Genomic DNA, 19,969 nt, shown 5'->3' with positions numbered 1-19,969 from the left:
ACCCTGAAGCCGTTACCTCTCAAAGAGCGTCTAGTGGCTGAAGTGTGTTTGTAAGTTTTTTCCTCTTTGACAGGTCTGTGGCAGCATAATGAGGCCAACTGTACCCACCACACCTAAGCATTATATAGCTCTGGCAAACCTGATAGATGACTTTAACTTAGTTGTACCACTGGCTAAACATAGAAACCCAACTCCCAAAGCCCAACCCAGTGTTCAGCTTTTTAAGCTATTTGATTTGGACTGACCCCTGTTTGTTTTGGTAGCACACGTGTTTGGTTAAGTGGTCTGTCTCAAGCAATGAGAGGAAAAAATTCAAAAATCTTTCTTTATATGGTTTTTATTGAAATCTTCGACACATTTGCAATTTAAGCACTACAATAAGACATCTAACAAAGCCTCTTATCTTATACGTCAGCTCTTTTCACAGCATTTAAACAACAACAAAGTTTAAAAAAATGTGTTAAACTTTGAACACATGGAGGTGAGTTAGAGAAATGTTTGATTTTTACACAAAAAACACACATCCTGCTGATCTGGAAACAAACATCCTACAACAGTTGTAGGTTGTACTCATGTTCCCTCAGGGTGTCTTACACACACACACACACACACACAGTAAAGAGATCCTTTGGCTCTTTGTTTGACATGCAGAGGATCGTACAGGCTGTTGATTCTCATATACAATATACAAAAATGTTTGAAACTAAGAGGCAATACAAATCTATTTGAAAAGCAGACACATGATGGAATATTTGGTGTTAAAATACATTAAAAATACATTTTTATTACAGAAATATAAAATCAACTCACACATATGGACATAAACTGTTGGGCTTTGTGCGCGGACTGAAACAGTCTCTTCTGTGTCCTCTAACAGTGAGACTGTGAGATGGAAGATAGAGTTGTTACCTGGGGCCATATCGTGAATCCATCTTTAGTTTCAGCCTCAGCAGAAACTCTCCTAAGCAAATATTACATGCAAAACACACACACACACACACACTGTACAATCACACGCCCAAATCCATGCTAAATGAGAGCTGTCTCTTCCTCATTGTCAGTGAACTGACACACAGCGCTTCAGCTGAAAGTCTCAGTGAAACTCGACCCCAGTCAGCCAACAGCTAAATACAGAGACACACACACACACACACAGACAAGAAGCAGGTGTTTTCAACCTCACATAATGCCACAGAAGTTTCAGTATAAATATAATACAACATGTGCTCACACATTTCAAAAGAACAAAATGATTTTTTTACTGGAAAACTCGCTGTTCATATACTGAACGTCAGAGCCTCTTAAACAAGACACACCTGCCGAAAATAGAAGCAGAAAGATCAGGATTTGTACAAACATCTTCATGTCGGAGTCTTTTTGCAGGGTTCCCCCTGTGGTTTCACACAGCAAAAAACAACACAGACACACACAAACACTCATGTGCAGCAAACATTTTCGTTACATCTCACCCAAACTTTATCCATTCAAACATAGTCTTTCCTGTCGTAGCCTCCACCTGCGCTGACGGTGCGCGGGGCGGAGTACGCCATCCGGGGCATCTTGTACTGCTTCTCTTTTGGCGGGCAGCTGCTGCACAGCATGGCGCCACCGATCAGGAGCAAGGCGGCCGCTCCCCAGCCGATGTAGAGCGATGCGCCCAGCTCCCTCCTCTGCGCGTTGGTCAGGATGGGGTTGTAGAAATCCCGGATGATGACGCTGGCCGTCCAGGAGACGGGGATGAGGACCAAAAGGCCGGCGAGGACGAAGAAGATTCCGGAGATGATCATCACTTTAGCCTTGGACGCCTCGTCTTCGATGCAGTTGGTGCACTTGGCGCCGACGATGGAGATCATGACCCCCAGCACTCCAAGTATGATGGAGATGATGGTCATCGCTCTGGACGCCTGCAGCTCCTGAGGCAAGGCCAGCAACGAGTCGTAGACCTTGCACTGCATCTGGCCCGTGCTCTGGGTGACACAGTTCATCCACAAACCCTCCCAGATGGTCTGAGCCGTGATAATGTTGGCTCCGATGAAGGCCGTCACCTTCCACATTGGCAGGGCACATGTCACTATCGCAATGATAAATCCAAGGACTCCAAGGGCGATGCCCACGATCTCCATGCCCATCGACATGCTGGCTCTTTATCTAATGACAGAACAAAACTTAAAATAGTGAGTCCACTGATTTTCCGGCAAACAAAACCCTTTCAGATCTCAGTGAACGGTCTTGTCCTGCTGTTCAGGTTCTCCGAAAGGTGTGAGACCCGTAAGAGGGTGTGATGTAGCTATGAGATGCTTCCACGGAAACAAGAGATCCTTTATACCTCAGGGGAGCGAGGAGGAGTCCCCTGGTGATGATGTCAGCAGGAGGCTGTCTTCATAAAAAAAAAACACCACCTGTGCACATACAGTGGAGGAGGGGAGCTGGAGGCAGTGCGGTTGAGGACGGATGTGATGGAGGGAGGGTGCGTGTGTGTGTGTGTGTGTGTGTGTGTGTGTGTCGTTGGTGGGGGTTGGTGACTGCTAAGATGGTGGCCTCCTTGACTACCAAGCAAAATCAACACTTTAAAAAGCACTTCACCTGTTTCTTCCTGGGAACTGTGTTCTGCTGCGATGAGTGAATCAAAGCTGCCTTTAAATGAGGTGTGATCGGATAAATCACCAATCCTGTCAGTGGAGAGGGAAGGAGCGCTGACCCACAAAACAACTAGCAAGTAGTTCCTCAAATATAAATGCTGACTTAAACACACGCAGTCGTAGAGAGGCGGCTTCAGCCTCTGGCCACTTGCAAATCTTGTTGTGAGTAAGCATAGAAACGCACACACACACACATACATTGTTGCAAACACACACTCAGGCTATACCCTCCCTCTGATGCTGTAGGTCTTTTGTTACTTCCTGGTTCCAGCCGTGTAAGTTTCTTTAACAGTCAGGATTTGGTGTGTGAGGAACACAATCCCAGAGCTGGAATGGAAACCGGAATAACTGCACCCAGAGTAAATATGAGCAGAGAGGAAACATAATGGGCCGATTCTGAGACACCTTTGACATACAGACCGTGTGATCGTCTCAGTTTCGGTTGAACTCTTTACTCTGACCAAACAGTTGCCACAGACACACACATGTCTCCGGTTAGTGGACATAAAGAAATAAGTAAACTTCCGTTGCTCCCGGTGTTATTTGAGCCCTCATTGAGAATCAGATAAACAATCCAGAAGATGTAAGTTTCTACATATTGAATATTAAGCTTTTTTTAATTATTATTCAGGAAACATGTTGAAATAAAATAGAATGTTTAATAAAAAAAATATTTTTAAAGGCAAAAAGACTGAGAAAAGTTAGACTTTCAGGGGACTCTGACTGTAATGTAGAGTAAACAAGTTAAAATTGAATTAAACACATGACTCACAATGGCATTTTGTCAGGAATTAAACATTTTTGCTTGTGTTCTAGCAGATGCATCATTTTCTAATAGCTGCAAAATTTTCTGGAAAAACTCTCTGTAATTCTGTACTAATTAATAGGATTTTTCTTGAAAAAAGCTCAGTTTTAACAAAAGGAACTACATTATTAATCTATAATTGTCAACTTAATTCTGTGTATACATTCAATTGTATGTTTGCCTGCAGACAACTCTCCATTTTCCCAATGACTAGTACCAATTGAGTACTTGACAGGGAATATATATATATATATATATTTATTGTTTCATCATTATCGAGAGGAATAAACAACAGGCCAGCAAAGGAAACACAACTCCAAACCTAAATGTCAACTTCAAACGTAGATGTATTTCAATTGTCTTCAATTGCCTGTAGACTAGAATAACTGGCTGCTGCAGCGTTTTTGTCATACACACATAAACACATTATGAATGCGGAACCCAAAATATTTCTCCCAAAGAGGTAAAAACCACAACACACGTAAACGAACCTGAGGGCTGAGCAGCAGGGAGGCTGTTTGGGGCATCAGTCAGTTTCTGGTGTTTATGTAACAACATCAGCTGATGCATCACAGGTGAGATAAGAGCCATGAACTGAAGGTTACCTGTATCAGTACACCTGTGCTGACCAGCTGCTCGTGTTATCAAAAACATGCGCAGAAGCATTCACAGAAATGTTCTTGTCAATTAGTAAATACATGTTTTCCATTTTAAACCATGTAGGTTATTATCATAGTGGGCTGCTGCTAAAACCAACACACCTGCTGCTGGAAATATACCGAAAATACATTTATGGAAGTACTGTGCTTGAGTACAATTTTGAGGTACTTGTACTTAACTAGTATTTCCATTTTCTGCTTCTTTATTTCGCTACTACATTTCAGAGGCAGTAATTATTCACATATTCAGATTAACAATATAACATATAGTATAATCAACTAATACATTCTGATTATTCGTGTAGGTTTTTAAAGGGATTATTATAAGATAAGAAATACTTATTGATCTTGGGGGGAAATTCGTAAGATACCAGGCAGTATATAAAGTCATAAAAAGTAGCTCCACTTCTTCCATCTGCAACATTAAAGTGATGAATTCGTTAACATATCAATATTTCTAATCCGATTCTAATCCAATGATATTACATATAATTCTCAAAAGGGCCACTCTGCATAATGAGTACTTTTACTTTTGGTACATTGATTCTATTCTCATGCTAATACAATTTTAAATGTATTTCTACACTACGGTATTGCTCCTTTTACTTAAGTAAAAGTACTTCTTCTACCCCACGGTGGGGTCCCTTACGCCCACAGAGTAGTTAAAATCTTAAATTGAAGAATTATCCCCTGGATTTTGAAATGGTTTTGTTCAGTGTTGTTCAGCGGGCAGAAATATGTTGTAATGTGAACAATTATCAGGCTGCCCTACTGTGCCCGAGCACACCTGCTGGAACACAGAGGGATTATTTGACTATTCAAAACAGGAACAAGTTGGTATCTGTGGTACAGCGATTGCGTCAGACACCAAACAGAAGGGACGTCCGTCGCCATCTGACTCCTGCACAGTGTGAAAGAAAATGGTCTGTGCTACTCTGACCCACATGGGGAAGATGTCGTTAACTCTCTGACACAGCAGTGACTCCTCTTCTCATGCTCTAACAAATAAATTAACTCTTGTGTTTTTTAACATTGTCCTCTTGGTTTCTTAAACTTAGTGATCATCATCTTCATATATAGGATGAAAACCTTTTTCTCTGTTTAAGTGCTAACTCTCATCTTAATCACTGTTAAGTCTAACAAGGATAAATTAGGCCCACATAATGTTTCACACTTAAAATCTTTATTAATTTTGTATATATTATTATATATTTTAAACTTTTTCAATCACTTTAGTAGATTTAAAAACAAAACATTTGCATTCATAAAGTCCGCCAATAAAACTCCAATTTCAAACCCATTCTGTAGCGAACACATTCAATGTTAATACAACCAAAGACACGTTCTATAAAATAGATGTAGAAAATGTCAGAAATGTCATAAAACACAGCCACATAATGCGCAGTGGAATGTGATCGAGATGAAGGAACTAACATTGCTCATGTACCACTTCCTTCATTCTTTTCACAGTCCACTCCGCCATGTTGACCTTGTTTTGGAGCCCACAGTGAGCTCCATTTTGCTCGGCTGTACAACATTTTACATCTGTGACTCGTGTCTGTATTATGTCATCATAGCAAGAAAAATATTGTTCCCTCAGAAAAAAAAGCCATTTAAAACTCAGTTCAGTCAAAGCAGTCACAACAGTGTCCCTCTTTGCTTTACAACAGTTGACCGTATGATACCTGACATGTACACACTAATCAGCGCAATGAGGAACATTCACAATGGAAATGTTATAAGCACAAATAATAAATATATATGACAGACCATATTTGGTCACATCCTCTAAAATTTGATCTTCTTCCCTGCTTGCTTTAGACCAATGATAATTGTAAACAGGACCATCAGACTTCATATTTACATACATTAATGATCCTAAACAGCCACAAACACACAAAACACTTGGTTTCTACCATTTTCTGGAACAATTGGCTCCAGTTAAACCAACATGATTATTATTTATCTACATTTCTGTACACATTGCATGAAAACGTACGCATAAGCAGGATACATGTGAAAATAGTAATGTTATTCTTCCTGGTCCCTCTGCTCTTCCCTCACACGTAGTCCCTCTTGATGTAGGAGCTTTGAGCGACTGACCTCGGTGCGGCGGAGTATGCTACACGACTCTGGGGTTGCAAGTTGTACCTCAATGGCTTCTCTTCCGGTGGAGGGCAGCTGCAGCAGAGGATGGAGCCTCCAACCAGTAGCAGAGCCGCGGCAGCCCAGCCCAAATACAGCGCCGCCCCGATCTCCATCTTCTGACCAATGGGGATGATTGGACTGTAAAACTCTTGCACGATGGTGTGTGCTGACCAGGAAACCGGCACCATCTGGGCCAGAGCTGCTGTGATGAACGCAGCGCCCGAGGAGATCATCACCCTGGCTTTGGCCCTGTCATCCTCGATGCAGTTGGTGCACTTTGCTCCCACCAGAGCGATGAAGAGAGCCACCAACCCCACGATGATGGAGACGACGGTGAGCGCCCTGGCGGCCTGCAGGTCCTGAGGTAAAGCGAGCATGGAGTCGTAAACCTTACACTGCATCTGACCTGTGCTCTGGAACACACAGCTCATCCACAGGCCCTCCCAGTACACCTGAGCTGTGACGATGTTGGCGCCAATGAAGGCGGAGACCCTCCACATTGGCAAAGCGCAGCTGACCACAGCCAGCGCCCAGCCGAGCACTGACATAGTGACGCCGACCAGTTCAAGTCCAAAAGATGGCATCTTGCACCCAGATAGGGGTCCCCTCTTTGGATCAAATGTTCCTTTATTTGTCCTCTTGGTTCCCCTTTATTGAATTTTCTCTTTCTCTTGGATTTCCTTGCTTCCCTTTCCTCCTTTTACTGTCTAGCAAATATCTGAAGGCCCTCTCGATATTTGCGCCTCTTTGACGACCCTTCTTGCCACCAGGTGTGCCTCCTTATCGAGCTGTAGCTGGATCCAGAAGTGTGGATTTATCAAAGTGCGCTTCTGCCACACACTCTCTGCTTCGCGTACGCGTCTGCTCAGATGCTGCTTCCCCGTATTCTGCTGCTAAGGAGTCAAAGCTCCTTATCGTGCATCGTTTTATTATTAAGTGGTCAGGCCCTCCTAAGAGGTGACATCACTCTGTAAGCCAAACCAATCAGGTGAGTCCTGAGCGTTGGCCTCATTTACCACCTGGGTGTGTTGGTGCTCGTTTGTGTGCTTTCTCGAATGAAGAGCATTTTTATGGTTTAACCTTTTGCCCATGGTAGCTGTGGGTGTGTTTGCTTTATTGCTGTCAGGAGGTAATGAGTGGCCAAGGCAGAGCTTGTTACATGGTTGATAGGTGACCACATGAGACTGTAACGGATATACAAACATGTATTCTGATGGATGTGTGTGTGTGTAAGTGTGCTTGCATGGAGTATTATTAAGTTTGAGAGAAACAGAGGAAGAGAAAAAGGGAACATGAGGACATATTAAATCTTTGCAGGCTTTCTCTGGTTTCTGTCGTATATTTCTTGTTCTCTTTTAGTTTTGTTGTGATGTGTCATGTTTTTTATAGCCTCAACGAAAACATGCAACAGTTTTTATTGCAGAAACTTGCACCATCACCACTGGGTCACTCAGTCTATGGGTAATCGCACAATAAAATTTGGGTTAATGAAAAACTAGAAATGCTAGGAAAACATTTTATAGATATGTATCTTCGGACTCTGTAAAGCTACTCCATTCTTCTCAGCTTTTAAAAAATAGAACTTAACGGAGACATGAGTCCAGTGAAAAGACCAAAAACCAGCAATATTAGTTGTCCCTTCCCTGCCTGTCATTTCCTAAAACCGGTGGGCACTGCAGTTTTTAGCAACCACTAGTCAAACTGGAGTAAAAAGTGTGTTTGTTGGGGACTACTTCCAGCTGTGGATGAATATACGTTTGTAGCACTAGTGAGCAGCACAGTGGTGTGGGTGGTTAGATCAATTGTTGTAATCATATAGAATATCCTCAGACTTAAATTGAAATTAAATAAAACATAGCTTCTAAGAACTCTTTTAGGTCACATCCCGTCATACTGTGCACCAATTTCATAATGCATGTCAAAAAAAATACAAAAATAAAAATACAAAGAAAAATCTTACATCAAAATCCAATCATGTTTCCCTCATGTAAAACAAAACAAGACGTGCAACCACATAAGCTTGAACCAATCAGCTTCAACCAATAATATAATATCCACCCATCAATCAATCTTTAGCATTTAGCGGTGAAGATTTATTAGTTAGCCAGCTAGAAACCACATGGCACGTTGATGTGTCTTTGAGCGCCAAATCAAACCTTGAGATACAATGGGCTTCATCTCTCTTTCTTACAAAAGGACATCGCTGACTCTCCCGTCAGAGTGCACATTGTTTCCAGCTTTTCAACATTCAAATGAAATTCCTCACAATATTATGTCTCACCTGCCTGTATTGCCTCACCTGGAAATACATCACGTAGATACTCTGGAAATGTCTGTTTCTTCTGGACTTTAAATATGAAAATTAGATAATGGGGACACAGATTCTGGTTTCTCACTGAAAACCAGGTCTGAATGACTCTGTCAGTGTGGATCCATGTGCTATGTATCACACGCGCAGATGTGTACAGTGTCACTATCGTGTTTTTATCTTGGATACGTGCACACATTATCACACGACAACATCCCTCCAACAAGTCCGTTACAGATGGCTAACTCAGTAACCACGATAAGATAAAACCTGATAAAAGGCAATTCAATGAGATTATCTTGGTATAAAGGAAGGAAAACCAACAATGTACCAACCATTCAAATCATATCTGACAGTAAATACTATCAAATTCTTTGTTTGCATGCTCAAACAAGAAGTATTTGATTTGAGCTGCTGCTCGCCAGCACTACTACTGCAAAAACAAATATAAATACACAGCCCTGATATAGTCTTGTTTTATACATTTTTTACAGCAAACCATTTCTTATTTTCACATGGCAAAAGCCGCATTCATTTGGCGTTGTGTCTCTTCACCACCTTCACCTAGCTCTATATTGGTTTCCACCAACTCGTGAGGGACATCTCTGGCCCTTAAGCTGCTAAATGCTTCGCAACATCTACCAGCTAGCTGCCAAGTTTGTCTGCTGGGCAACTACTGTGGGTTTAATAAAGCTTTTCTCAAAGTGTTAGTTCAGATTTACCTAAGTCACACAATGACCAAAACAAACTAACCGCAGCAGTGGATCAGCAACTCCCAGGTTCTGTGAGGTAAAATTGCTGTTTTTGTTAAAGGAGTCTGGTTTGGACCATGGCTCTGGAGAGAGTGATTTTAACAGCTCCGGTTGAAAAGAGCAGTCTGACATCAAGGTAAAGAGGTGAAATTTATTCCAGTATCTTAATTTTATTTTAGAATCTTTCTTATCTTTCTTATCATCTTGTTTCTAACATGGGGGTTGCAATGCAAATTTCATTGACATGTCATGCTCAATGACAATAAAGAAATCTTGAAACTTGAAAATACTGTATATATGAATAAATGCAATTTTCACTGTTTATATAGTGACTATTGATAAATATCTCATACAACCCCACTATAAATTATTGTGAGTCTCCTTTTTATGTGGAAGAATACTGATTAGTGGAGCTTTAGGATTTTAAAATTTACAAAAAACAGAAGAAACAACCAAAAAAATCAATCAACGCTCAAAATATTAAAAACAGAGGCAATGTCACAACTATTATCAGTATTATATACTTATAGTATATATAAGTAGTGCCTCATGTAATATACTTCAAAGGTTCATTAAATGAGAGCAAAAATTATTTGACTCTTAATTATGTCCATATTCAATGTATTTAGTTTTTATTGTTTGTATTTGATTTTACATATTTAAACTATAATTCTAGCCTCTCTAGCTTTGCTTGTTTGGTACTTCAAGACTGTTAGAAAGTGAAACCTGCTTCATCACTGCCCTTTGGAGGCCGTGTGGCACCATAAATAACACTTATCATTACCAGTCAATGGAAATGTAACTTCCTGCTAACATTGTTTGCAGTTGTCATGGTCATTTTCAGCAGATATGATCATCAAAGATCATCAGATATGTTGATTTTGGAGTTGCTGTTACTGTAAGATAATGAACAACCAGGTTGATGAACAACTTATGCAGCTGTGTTGATCTTTTTCATCCTTGTTGGTGTTTTCTGTCACCATTTGTCTGGCACTGACTCACTGAAGAAGACGCCCCCATTTTAAATCCCACCTACAAAGCTCTAATTGGATCATTTATGTTTTTCTAACCATGGAAACGGCTGTTAGTGAAACTAGAACAGTCTGAACCGCTTAAAAAACTGAATATGTGGGCAAGCTAGATATTTGTTGTAAAATATACTCCTTCACTCCATATTTAGAGCCCAGGAGCCTGGATTAACAGCAGAACATGAAGTCCATGTTACTAAAACAGCTCTTTGATTATAAATACTGTAAAGACTCCACAGACATTTTTCCATGGAATTAGATTTGTGCAGGTTGGGGAGTTTCACTGGACGGCTCTATCTCACGCCAGAGTTGATAAGTGAGTTTCAGTAAGCGGAAGGGTTATTTATGTCTCTGCTGTTTCCTTGTGTGCGTTGGTGTATTTGTGAGCGTGCGAGCTCTTCCTCCTCTCCAGCTGCAGAGAAAAACACACAAACAATCTATCATCAAATCCAACTGGGTGTGTGGAGATGGTACTTCAGCATACTGTATGAATAACAGGTTTATCTATTTGGCTCACTGCCAAGGGAAGTTCAGATAGCATATGTGTTGTCCGCAACTACTGCCAACTCTCTGATCACAGTAACCTAAATACAGAAGGGAAGACTGCTATAAAATACACGTCAGAGTGGAAGTATTGTAAAAAAAAGAAGGTGAAGTAAAGTACAAGACATGTAGATGCATAAGGATGTGTTATTTCTGGCTTCTGTTCACGAATGTGCATCTTTTCATTCAGTCTTTCAGTGTAAACAGGTTAAATTTGGAATGAGTTGAACGTGATTTGGATCTGACTTACTGTATGTGGGTCAGTCAGTTAGCCTGGGACAAAGGTAAACTGCGGGTATATGGTGCATTTTTTATGCATTATTTACTAAAAGCCTTTAAAACACTTTATAAATTGATTCTGTAAGCCCTGCCGTGGTCCAATTTTTAATTTAAAGAAAGCCTGAAAAGAAAAAGTTTGATGGTAAATTTGACTTTGGTCACTTGCACCTTGCTCTATAACATCTGGGTAAAATGGGAGAAAAGCCACTGTTAAAAAGAGACAGGAATGAAAAGATGTTTGATGTCTGATCCAAGGCATTTGTCCATTGCCCCATTAATAATAATGACCATCAGTCACTTCTGCTGCACTTTGATGATTTTGCTGAGGTGAGGATGGCTGTAACATGCACAAATATGGACATAAATGGTATAAATCTAAACAAAAGTCTCTGAGACTTTGCCTAAATGTTTTCTGCAGACATCAACATGTAAAGAGTCACAAGTTCCTGGCCACCAAGTGGCAGCAGCGTTTCCCATCTCAAGTGAATGCAGCATAAAATCACATGATGATGATGCCAATGACTTGCACCTGCTCAGGGAGAATAAAATTTGAAGTTTCTTTCGTAATTCTTGATACAGTTTATTTGGTTTCTCCTGCAGAACTTGAGCTACAAATTATTCAAAACAACTCTTAAATAAATAACAGTGAAATTCCTAATGATTTCATTCATTATTGGATTTTTTTTATTACACACATCTAGAAAACTCTAAATGTTTGTCATGTTGAAAAATGCATGTGTTTACCGGAGGGGTGAGTTGAGCACTCTAGTCACCACTGATAAGACTGAAACTCGAGAATAACCACCATTGAAACGGGAACACCTCCTCATCGATCATATCAAAGATAGCCAGCTCTTAAACTGTCTGTGTGTCAAGTGGCAGTATAATGTGATAGAAACTGTTGGCCTCATAAAGACGTTACACCCCATACGTAACTTAGGCGAAATAATTAGTTTTATACTGACTACCAAATGTATTTGCTTATTTATTTTTATTTTTTGCAAAATGATACTCATATACCAGTAGTTATTGTTCAAATTTCTTTTAACCAATCACCAAGCTGCATTTCAAACTTCCTGTTTTAAAGATTGACGGGGTTTTCCACTGGCAGCGTTTATCAGGTCACCGTTCAGTGGGGACTCTGCTCTATAAGCAAACTCTCAGTTACTAAGTAATAAGTCCTTTGAAAAAGTTAGGGAGCCTTGGATTTAATGGCTGCGTAGAGATTTATGGACACATTCAAAAGTGCAGTCAAAAGCTCTTTGAACACTGTGTGATGCCACACTCTCACAACCACCCAGACATCATTCTTTCTCTTTGTGCATAGAAAGCTCCAGAGTAGAGCAAACAAAAGCTATGTTGTGTGTTTTATTACTGCCATAAGCAGCCCATGTAGTAACATCCTTTAACCATGTGTTCACAAAGTGGTGAACCTCGCTCCATCCTCACTTATGAACGACTGAGCCTTTCCAGGATGCTCCTTTCATACCCAATCATGATACTATCATCTGTTACCAATGAACCTGTTTACCTGTGGAATGCTCCAGACAGGTGTTTTTGGAACGTGTTTTATAGAACCTGAAGAGGTCAAACATTAAATATATTGTTTGCTGTTTTCAATTGAGTTCATGTCAAAAAGGATTAGCAATTCACATTCTGATTTATTTATGTTTTACACAACGTCCCAACTCTTTTAGAGTCTGGGTTGTACAAGTTCTTACTAAACTGCATGAAGCTAAACTTTTTTTTATTCTTAATGATAAGATTTAGGCATCAGTCTGCCTGTGTTTACTCTGAGTCAGATTTGAACCTCTGAGTGACTCTTCTAGGAAATTCAGGGCAGGTTATGGCTTTAATTTTAAGTTTGCACTCATCCACCACACACACACACACACAGTAAAATGACAGAAGCTGCTGCCTCCCTTTGGGCAGAGCGGAGAACAGCAGACAGAGGAGCCAAACTCCAGAGAGTTGGAACATTTTTCTTTCCAGTCAGGGTTACGACATGTAGAGGGTACAAAATCCAGACCTGTCAAATATGTTGTATATCACAGCACTTGCACTTGCACTGACCTCTCTGTGTTGCCCACTCTGCCCACATCAATTTCACATAAATATCAAACGCAAGATATTTTCTTGTGATCCTCCCTGAACAAAAACCCTTGTATGCTCACACTTACAATCAGCCTTCAGTCTGATTCACAGAACACACACAGACTGAATGTAACAGAGCTCAAAGCAAACCTCAGCCTTCAATTCACAGGGTTTCTTCATTTTTCACTTTATTAATTTGTTCCAAGTTAATTCTATTCTTGAGAAATGTAATTCTACAAATGACCAAAGGCGCATTTCACCAGTGCATGCACACCATTTAATGATCTAACCTCAGAGACTGTACCTGTTGGAGGATCGACTTGTGTTATGTCAGAGCAGGGTCACATGTCTCACACGATGCGCGTCTGCTTATTAAAATGTTTTAATTGCAAGTGTGTGACTAAGTGTGAGCAAGCTTTTCACCCTCTGCATATGCAACAGTCAACAACTGTACTTAGGAATGAAGATGGCCTGCTATAAAACTGAGCACAGCAACACTGAAGCACATAAATGATTGTTTTTTACAAAGAAAAATGAACTGGAGACCCCTTAAAAACAACTGAGACACCCTGATCGTAGAATATGAGTACGCTGTTTGCATATTGTCATATTTGAAATAATAGTGGAATATTAAAGTGCACGTAAATGTAGACACTGTCATCTAAATGTTCCTTAATAAATAATGCAAATAATGTTGATGACCACTGACTCAGAATAGCATCATTTTAGTGTTTGATATGCAATTTTTGCCAGTATTTATGCAAATATAAAAGCCTATTTGTGTGAAATTAGTAGATAAGGAAACAGCAGAGGCTGGTCAAGCTCTGTAGGTAGCCCGCTAATACAAAAGGTTGTTAAAAAAGCTGACCAGTGTACATAAATCCTTGTGTCCATGCTTCAGATTACTTTATGACATTCAGGTCCTGAAACATATATATATATATATATAGTTGAGTTGAGATCTAAGTCATCGGCTACACACTGTAATGATTTTGCCAACTGTTTACAGAAACATTAATTCCGGAATAAAATGCAACTGAATGAGGCTGAGACATGATCCTGTAGCCTTGATGGTGATGTTGACACTGACAGGCTCATTATCGTCTTCAGGAGGAGGGACTTGACTGGCGGTGGGGGTGGCACTCAGGGGTGAGGTGGTAAGGGGTAAAGATGCAAGCGGTAAATCCTGGAATACCTGGAAATGACAGACTCCTCATAAAATGTGATGAGCTGACAGGATGATCTCAGGTCTACATTATTACAGATGTTTTTTTAAAGTAAGATTCTATATCAGGCATGTCAAACTAATTCCATAAAGGGCTGCAGGTTTTCTTTCGAACCAAGGAGGAGCACACCAGGCTGGAATCAAATAATCAGCTGATCTCAGTCTTCAGCTGATAACTAGGTGATCCCTTGATGTTGATTGGTTGGCCTGCTGTGCTCCTCGTTGGTTGGAACGAAAACCTGCAGCCACACGGCCCTTAATGGAATCAGTTTGACATATGTGTTCTATATGAAAGCACCTACAGAACAAAGGCGCACTCCCTCAGTCGTAACATTTTGTCTGCTCTACTGACCTACCTTGACCTACTCTACAACTGTTAGCATGTACAAACTGCGGTTGGTTGACATCTCCCTCATTCTCCTGCTGCTGCCTTTTGGTCATCTATTACATCAAACCTTCTCCCTCATTGAAAAATCCAGACTCTGAATATGCAAACATTGTTCAATTCAACAGTTTAAGTACTGGATGAAAGACGTCTCCTTCTTTGCTGAAAGGTCCAGTCTCTGCACATCACAGCTGTGCACGTTGCATACTGACTGACGATTGGCTTTGAACTATTTGCGATGTGACAGAGTAACCTCTCGCCTGTACACATTCTAAACTCTGAATGATAAATGTTCTTCATCAAATGAATGTGAAAACAGTCTCCTAGTGTTAAACTTCAAGGACAGGCAGGCATTAATGTGCACTGAATGCGTACTATATCTGAAGACATTAGTCCTTAGTTTTAAAGCACACTTAAAGTGTATTGAAAATGCTCAAGAAGCCTATAAAAATACACTAGCAGCCTAATTTTAGGATTATTGAGTTACACTTAAAGTGTACTGGAAATGCTCGAGCAATATATAAATTTACTAATGCAGATGTACTTGTAATCCATTAGTAGTACTGTCATGTACATTCTACATGCAATGTACATGCGATTCATATTGGGATTAGGACTCAATTTTTAGAAAATACAAATTATGATGGAAGGTTATTTTTTAAGAGTAATCAATGAAAGTTGTGCGCAAGTATAATCAAACCATTTTTATCTGTATTTACTTTCTGCAGCTGCCTTTGTGGCAAATACAAGCAGGCATATTGTGTATTTCTGTGTTTTTTTCTGTGTGTGCCAACGCAAAATCTCACTCAGTCTGCGTGTCTCTGTCTCTCTCCCTCAGATCATAGCCAGACAGGTTGAGGGTCTCACTGAGATCCACTCCACAGGTGTGTTCCACAAGGACATCAAAGTGCAGAACATCCTGACTGAAACTGGCTCTGATGTTCCACATGCCAGGATTATTTATTTCAGCTGTTGTACATACCTGAAACATGGGCTGTTCTGTACAAAACAAGGTAGGCCATCTTGCTATAATAATCTGGTTCTCTGAGCCACTCCACCATCTTTGCTGCCTTTGTTCTCCACCTCTGCCCCCCCGGAGCTGCTGTATCTAGCTGCCACTCTAACGGTGCCCTACAAAAAAAAAAAAAAAAAAAAAAAAATCAACTTCCCTGCATGGGATTAATAAAGTTTTATCTTATCTTTTTTCCAGTTTTCCAGTTTAAGTTCCACAGAGTGCCAACCTTTGGTCTAAGAACTGTAAGTTTATCACATCATAAAACCTCAATCGACAGTTTCTTCTTTTAGGCAGCTGGAATTCACATTTATTATGTACTTTGGAGCAAATCTTAGATTAGTTTGTGTGTGTGTGTGAAACTGATGAAAGAATCAAAAACTGATATGGGGCATGATTCAGATAAGGTGGGAGCCTTATCTGAATTTAGAATTAATCGTTACATCTGGCCTGCAGAATCACTTTTCCTCTTCAGACTTCTACAGAAATCATTTAATTTTCTAGCAAGGCTGCAAAAACAGAATAGAAGTTGTCTTTTTATGCCACATTTCCCACATGCCACTTGACATTATACTTAATATTTAAAAGTCATCACATTTATCTTCATTTTACGAAGCCCCTAAAGTGTCATGAAGAAAAAAAAACACACAAGATACTAAAACGTGCGCACGATTTAGTATTTCATGTGCACAAGATACTGAAACATGCGCACATTTTAGTATCTCGTGCGCACATTTTAGAATCTTGTGCGCACGATTTAGCTAAAACGTGCACACGTTTTAGTATCTTGTGCGCACGATATAGTTTTTTTTTTCTTCATGACACTTTAGGGGCTCCGTATCATTTTCATCAGAAAAAAATTATGAAAAATCCGCTTGTAGCAGCTAAAGTATGATTGTCATTCTCATGATCATGTTTCGATACTAGAGGCTTGTTTAAGAGAATAAGATTTATGGTCTTGGTAAAACTGAAAATGTCAAAATTTACACAGCTTGTTGAAAGTATTATCATTTAAAGGTACAATTTGTAAAATATGGTCAGAATTTTAGTTTAAAACATTATCGATAGAAAATGAAGTTACAGTTCTGACGTATGTTAGAGACCTCTATGTTTATTGTGTTGCAGGGATAACTACTGAAGTTTAGCATGCTAAACAGCTAGCTGTCGCCCACTCTGTCTTGTAATACCGCTTTCTGCCTCAGGGGGAGATAGTTTGATAGTATGAGCTGTATGTGCGTTTGGTACTTTTCACAAGCTGTCTTAGACTCCAGTCAGCTAATAGGACTTCCAGCTGCACAGCTAACTGAGCTAACTGGCTAATGGCAGCTTGTAGCTACAACCAAATGTAGCTAGAGCAAAGAGTAGAGTGAGCAGCAGTTAGTGGCTACTTTGGTGACATGCTGCCCCCTATTGGTTTGGAGAAGAGTGGCCAATTCTTACACATTACACCTTTAACTGAAAACACAATTCCTACCTAACTTTAATCAAAGTGCTTTTGTTGCCTTGAGTGTGTCTGGTCTTTGAGCGTCTGAGAATTAAGAACGAGACAATATTTGGTCAGTCTGAAGTTTTTGTCAGAAGTAATGTCATTCAAACAGACTGAGTCATCTCTCACTCAGGACGCGACTCCTCCCTCCTGTGGCTTCAGGTGAAACTATGGGGGAGGGGGACTGAAGAGGGGAGATGAACAACAACAACAAAAAAAACCTTTCTGTTACCATCAGCTTTTCTTAAATAATATGCTGATATTGTGTTAAAATTGTGTGTTTAATGATGCATGTTCTGCTGCATGCAAAGCAGTTTCACATGTTGTTCTTTTGTTAGATGGATGGTTGGGGGAGGGTAAACAGGTTATGGGCTTGTGCTCTTTGGGGCTGGACCTGAAGAGCAGGGACTGATGACTGTGAGCTGTTTTCCTCCATGGCCCCTCCTCTTTCAGAGAGGAAATCATATGTACCTGCTGTCCTCTGAATCCACTCCCATTCACTGAGCTCGCCTGTTGAACAGAGGACCTGCCTCCATCATAGACGGAGGCAAACAACCACCAGCTTACGTCACTGCAAGGGAGAAATTACTGTGTACAGAGAGATCTTTCAAGTCACGACTGAAAAAGAGGAAAAAGTTTCATTTGAAGACCAAATCCGTTGTCCACGATGGTGTCTGCTGGGCTACAAATGCTGGGCGCAGCTCTGGGGATCCTGGGCTGGATTGGCACCATCATCGTGTGCGCCCTTCCCATGTGGCGGGTCACTGCTTTCATCGGCAGCAACATTGTCACCTCGCAGACCTCCTGGGAGGGAATTTGGATGAGCTGTGTGGTCCAGAGCACCGGCCAAATGCAGTGTAAGGTCTACGACTCAATGCTGGCCCTCAGCTCTGACCTCCAGGCTGCCCGGGCCCTGACCATCATCGCCATCATAGTGGGCGTCATGGCTATCTTGCTCTCTGTAGCTGGGGGGCAGTGCACCAACTGTGTGGAGGATCCATCGTCCAAGACCAAGGTGGGCATTGCATCTGGAGTTATGTTCATCATAGCTGGGGTCCTCTGCCTCATCCCTGTCTGCTGGACGGCCCACTCCATCATTCGAGACTTCTACAACCCGCTGATGGTCAACGCCCAGAAGAGAGAGCTGGGTGCTTCGCTCTACATCGGTTGGGGGGCAGCCGCTTTGATGCTGATCGGAGGGGGGATGCTCTGCTGCAACTGCCCCCCTAAAGACGAGGGCTCCTACACTGCAAGGTACAAAGCTGCCAGATCTGAGGCGTCAGCACCAGCATCCGGGAAAGACTATGTCTGAAACAGATCTACGAATGAGTAAATAGCTTCCATAAAGCAACGTTTACTGGGACAGATGAACAGGTGCCACTGGGTTGTGAGTGTGGATGTTTCAAAAGGCATTGTTGAGGTTTACTCCTCTTCAGAGCAGTTGAAGGAAATAAATAGCGAGAAAGGAACCACACCCAAAGAAGAAATGCATCCATTTTATATGCAGTTATGTGTATATTTTTGGCTGTTTATATGAATATTAGTCATTTGCAAGTCTTTTCTTCGTAGGATAAATGTTCTGTGATCTCAGTCTTATTTTGAAAATTCCGTGTGTGGGTTGTTGTTATGAACCATATGTTTGAGATTCATTGATGTGCCAGTTACACTGTAAATAAATATTTTCTTAACAAACCACAGATGACTTGTGCCTGCCTTTTATTTTTACATGCATTCACACTGCAGCTGTTTTCTTCTCTGCAGTCTTCAAATGAAAAAAAAAACAAATTAATCAAATTCTTAAGTGTTATTGTATTCACTGTTTCTAATATTAATTATAATTTTTTGCACATTAAGTGGTGCATACATGTCTATTCACCCCAGCATTACAACCAAAAACAGGGACCATTTTTTTAAAGGACGAAAAAACTTGACAGCATTAGAGACGCATCTATTGTCTCGCTTTCCTGTCGATCAGGTTTAGGTGTGGCAGAAAAAAAGAGCCATGACGCCTGAAAACTGGTCTTTGTTCAAACTGTGAGCCTACAGGCAAAGGTATTTGCACTTTATATGGACTCACAGGACCAATTTCTCATTTGTTCAGGGAGTAAATATTAAAGTGCCAGGAAATATTCATATCCCTTTGTTTTAATCGTTTGCTGTCTTTTACAATGATTAAAGTCCTTTAACTGAAAGTGCAAACCTGGTGTTAATACAACACAGTGTACCGGAGAGAGTCAGGATGGTCCGTTTTAATTGCACTTTAAATGAAAGAAGCTATTCAAGGGTTAATTCTTTTTTGTTTGAATGAAGATTGCATCAAGGGAGTTTTATAAACTTTTTTTTCTTTCAGAAAAATCCACTTCCTGCTCTGTTTTTAGTTGAATACATTGACCCAAACTCTGAAGTTTGTGTTTGCTCAAGGCTTGACCTGTGTGAGTGGGTCTGTGGGTCTCTCTCTCTCTCTCTCTGTGTGTGTGTGTGTGTGTGTGTAAACACAGGTGGTATCTGGAGCCATTGTTCACCGTCTTGAAGCCTTGCTTGAGGTAACAAAGCTTGTATGTGTGGGAACAATGAGCAGAAAGGGGAGAGAACAAGGATTGTGGATA

General features: G+C 40.7%; 3 protein-coding genes across 3 annotated transcripts; 1 reads left to right on the top strand and 2 right to left on the bottom strand.

Annotated features, from left to right (window-relative positions):
* Positions 1 to 327: 327 nt before the first annotated feature.
* On the bottom strand, positions 328 to 2,277 carry LOC121617337 (claudin-3-like). The gene has a single exon (XM_041952487.1). The coding sequence runs from the start codon at positions 2,133 to 2,135 to the stop codon at positions 1,485 to 1,487; it is 651 nt and encodes a 216-aa protein (XP_041808421.1). The 5' UTR covers positions 2,136 to 2,277; the 3' UTR covers positions 328 to 1,484.
* A 3,104-nt stretch (positions 2,278 to 5,381) lies between these two features.
* Positions 5,382 to 6,854, bottom strand: LOC121617336 (claudin-4-like). The gene has a single exon (XM_041952485.1). The coding sequence runs from the start codon at positions 6,833 to 6,835 to the stop codon at positions 6,164 to 6,166; it is 672 nt and encodes a 223-aa protein (XP_041808419.1). The 5' UTR covers positions 6,836 to 6,854; the 3' UTR covers positions 5,382 to 6,163.
* An 11,015-nt stretch (positions 6,855 to 17,869) lies between these two features.
* LOC121616970 (claudin-4-like) lies at positions 17,870 to 19,058 on the top strand. The gene has a single exon (XM_041951903.1). It carries the CDS (start codon positions 18,031 to 18,033, stop codon positions 18,673 to 18,675), a length of 645 nt encoding a protein of 214 aa, XP_041807837.1. The 5' UTR covers positions 17,870 to 18,030; the 3' UTR covers positions 18,676 to 19,058.
* Positions 19,059 to 19,969: the final 911 nt, after the last annotated feature.

The sequence above is a fragment of the Chelmon rostratus genome, chromosome 14 (genome assembly GCF_017976325.1).
Source record: "Chelmon rostratus isolate fCheRos1 chromosome 14, fCheRos1.pri, whole genome shotgun sequence".
Taxonomy (NCBI): domain Eukaryota; kingdom Metazoa; phylum Chordata; class Actinopteri; order Chaetodontiformes; family Chaetodontidae; genus Chelmon; species Chelmon rostratus.
Note: the sequence above shows the minus strand (reverse complement) of the source record. Positions and strands in the feature narration are given on the sequence as shown.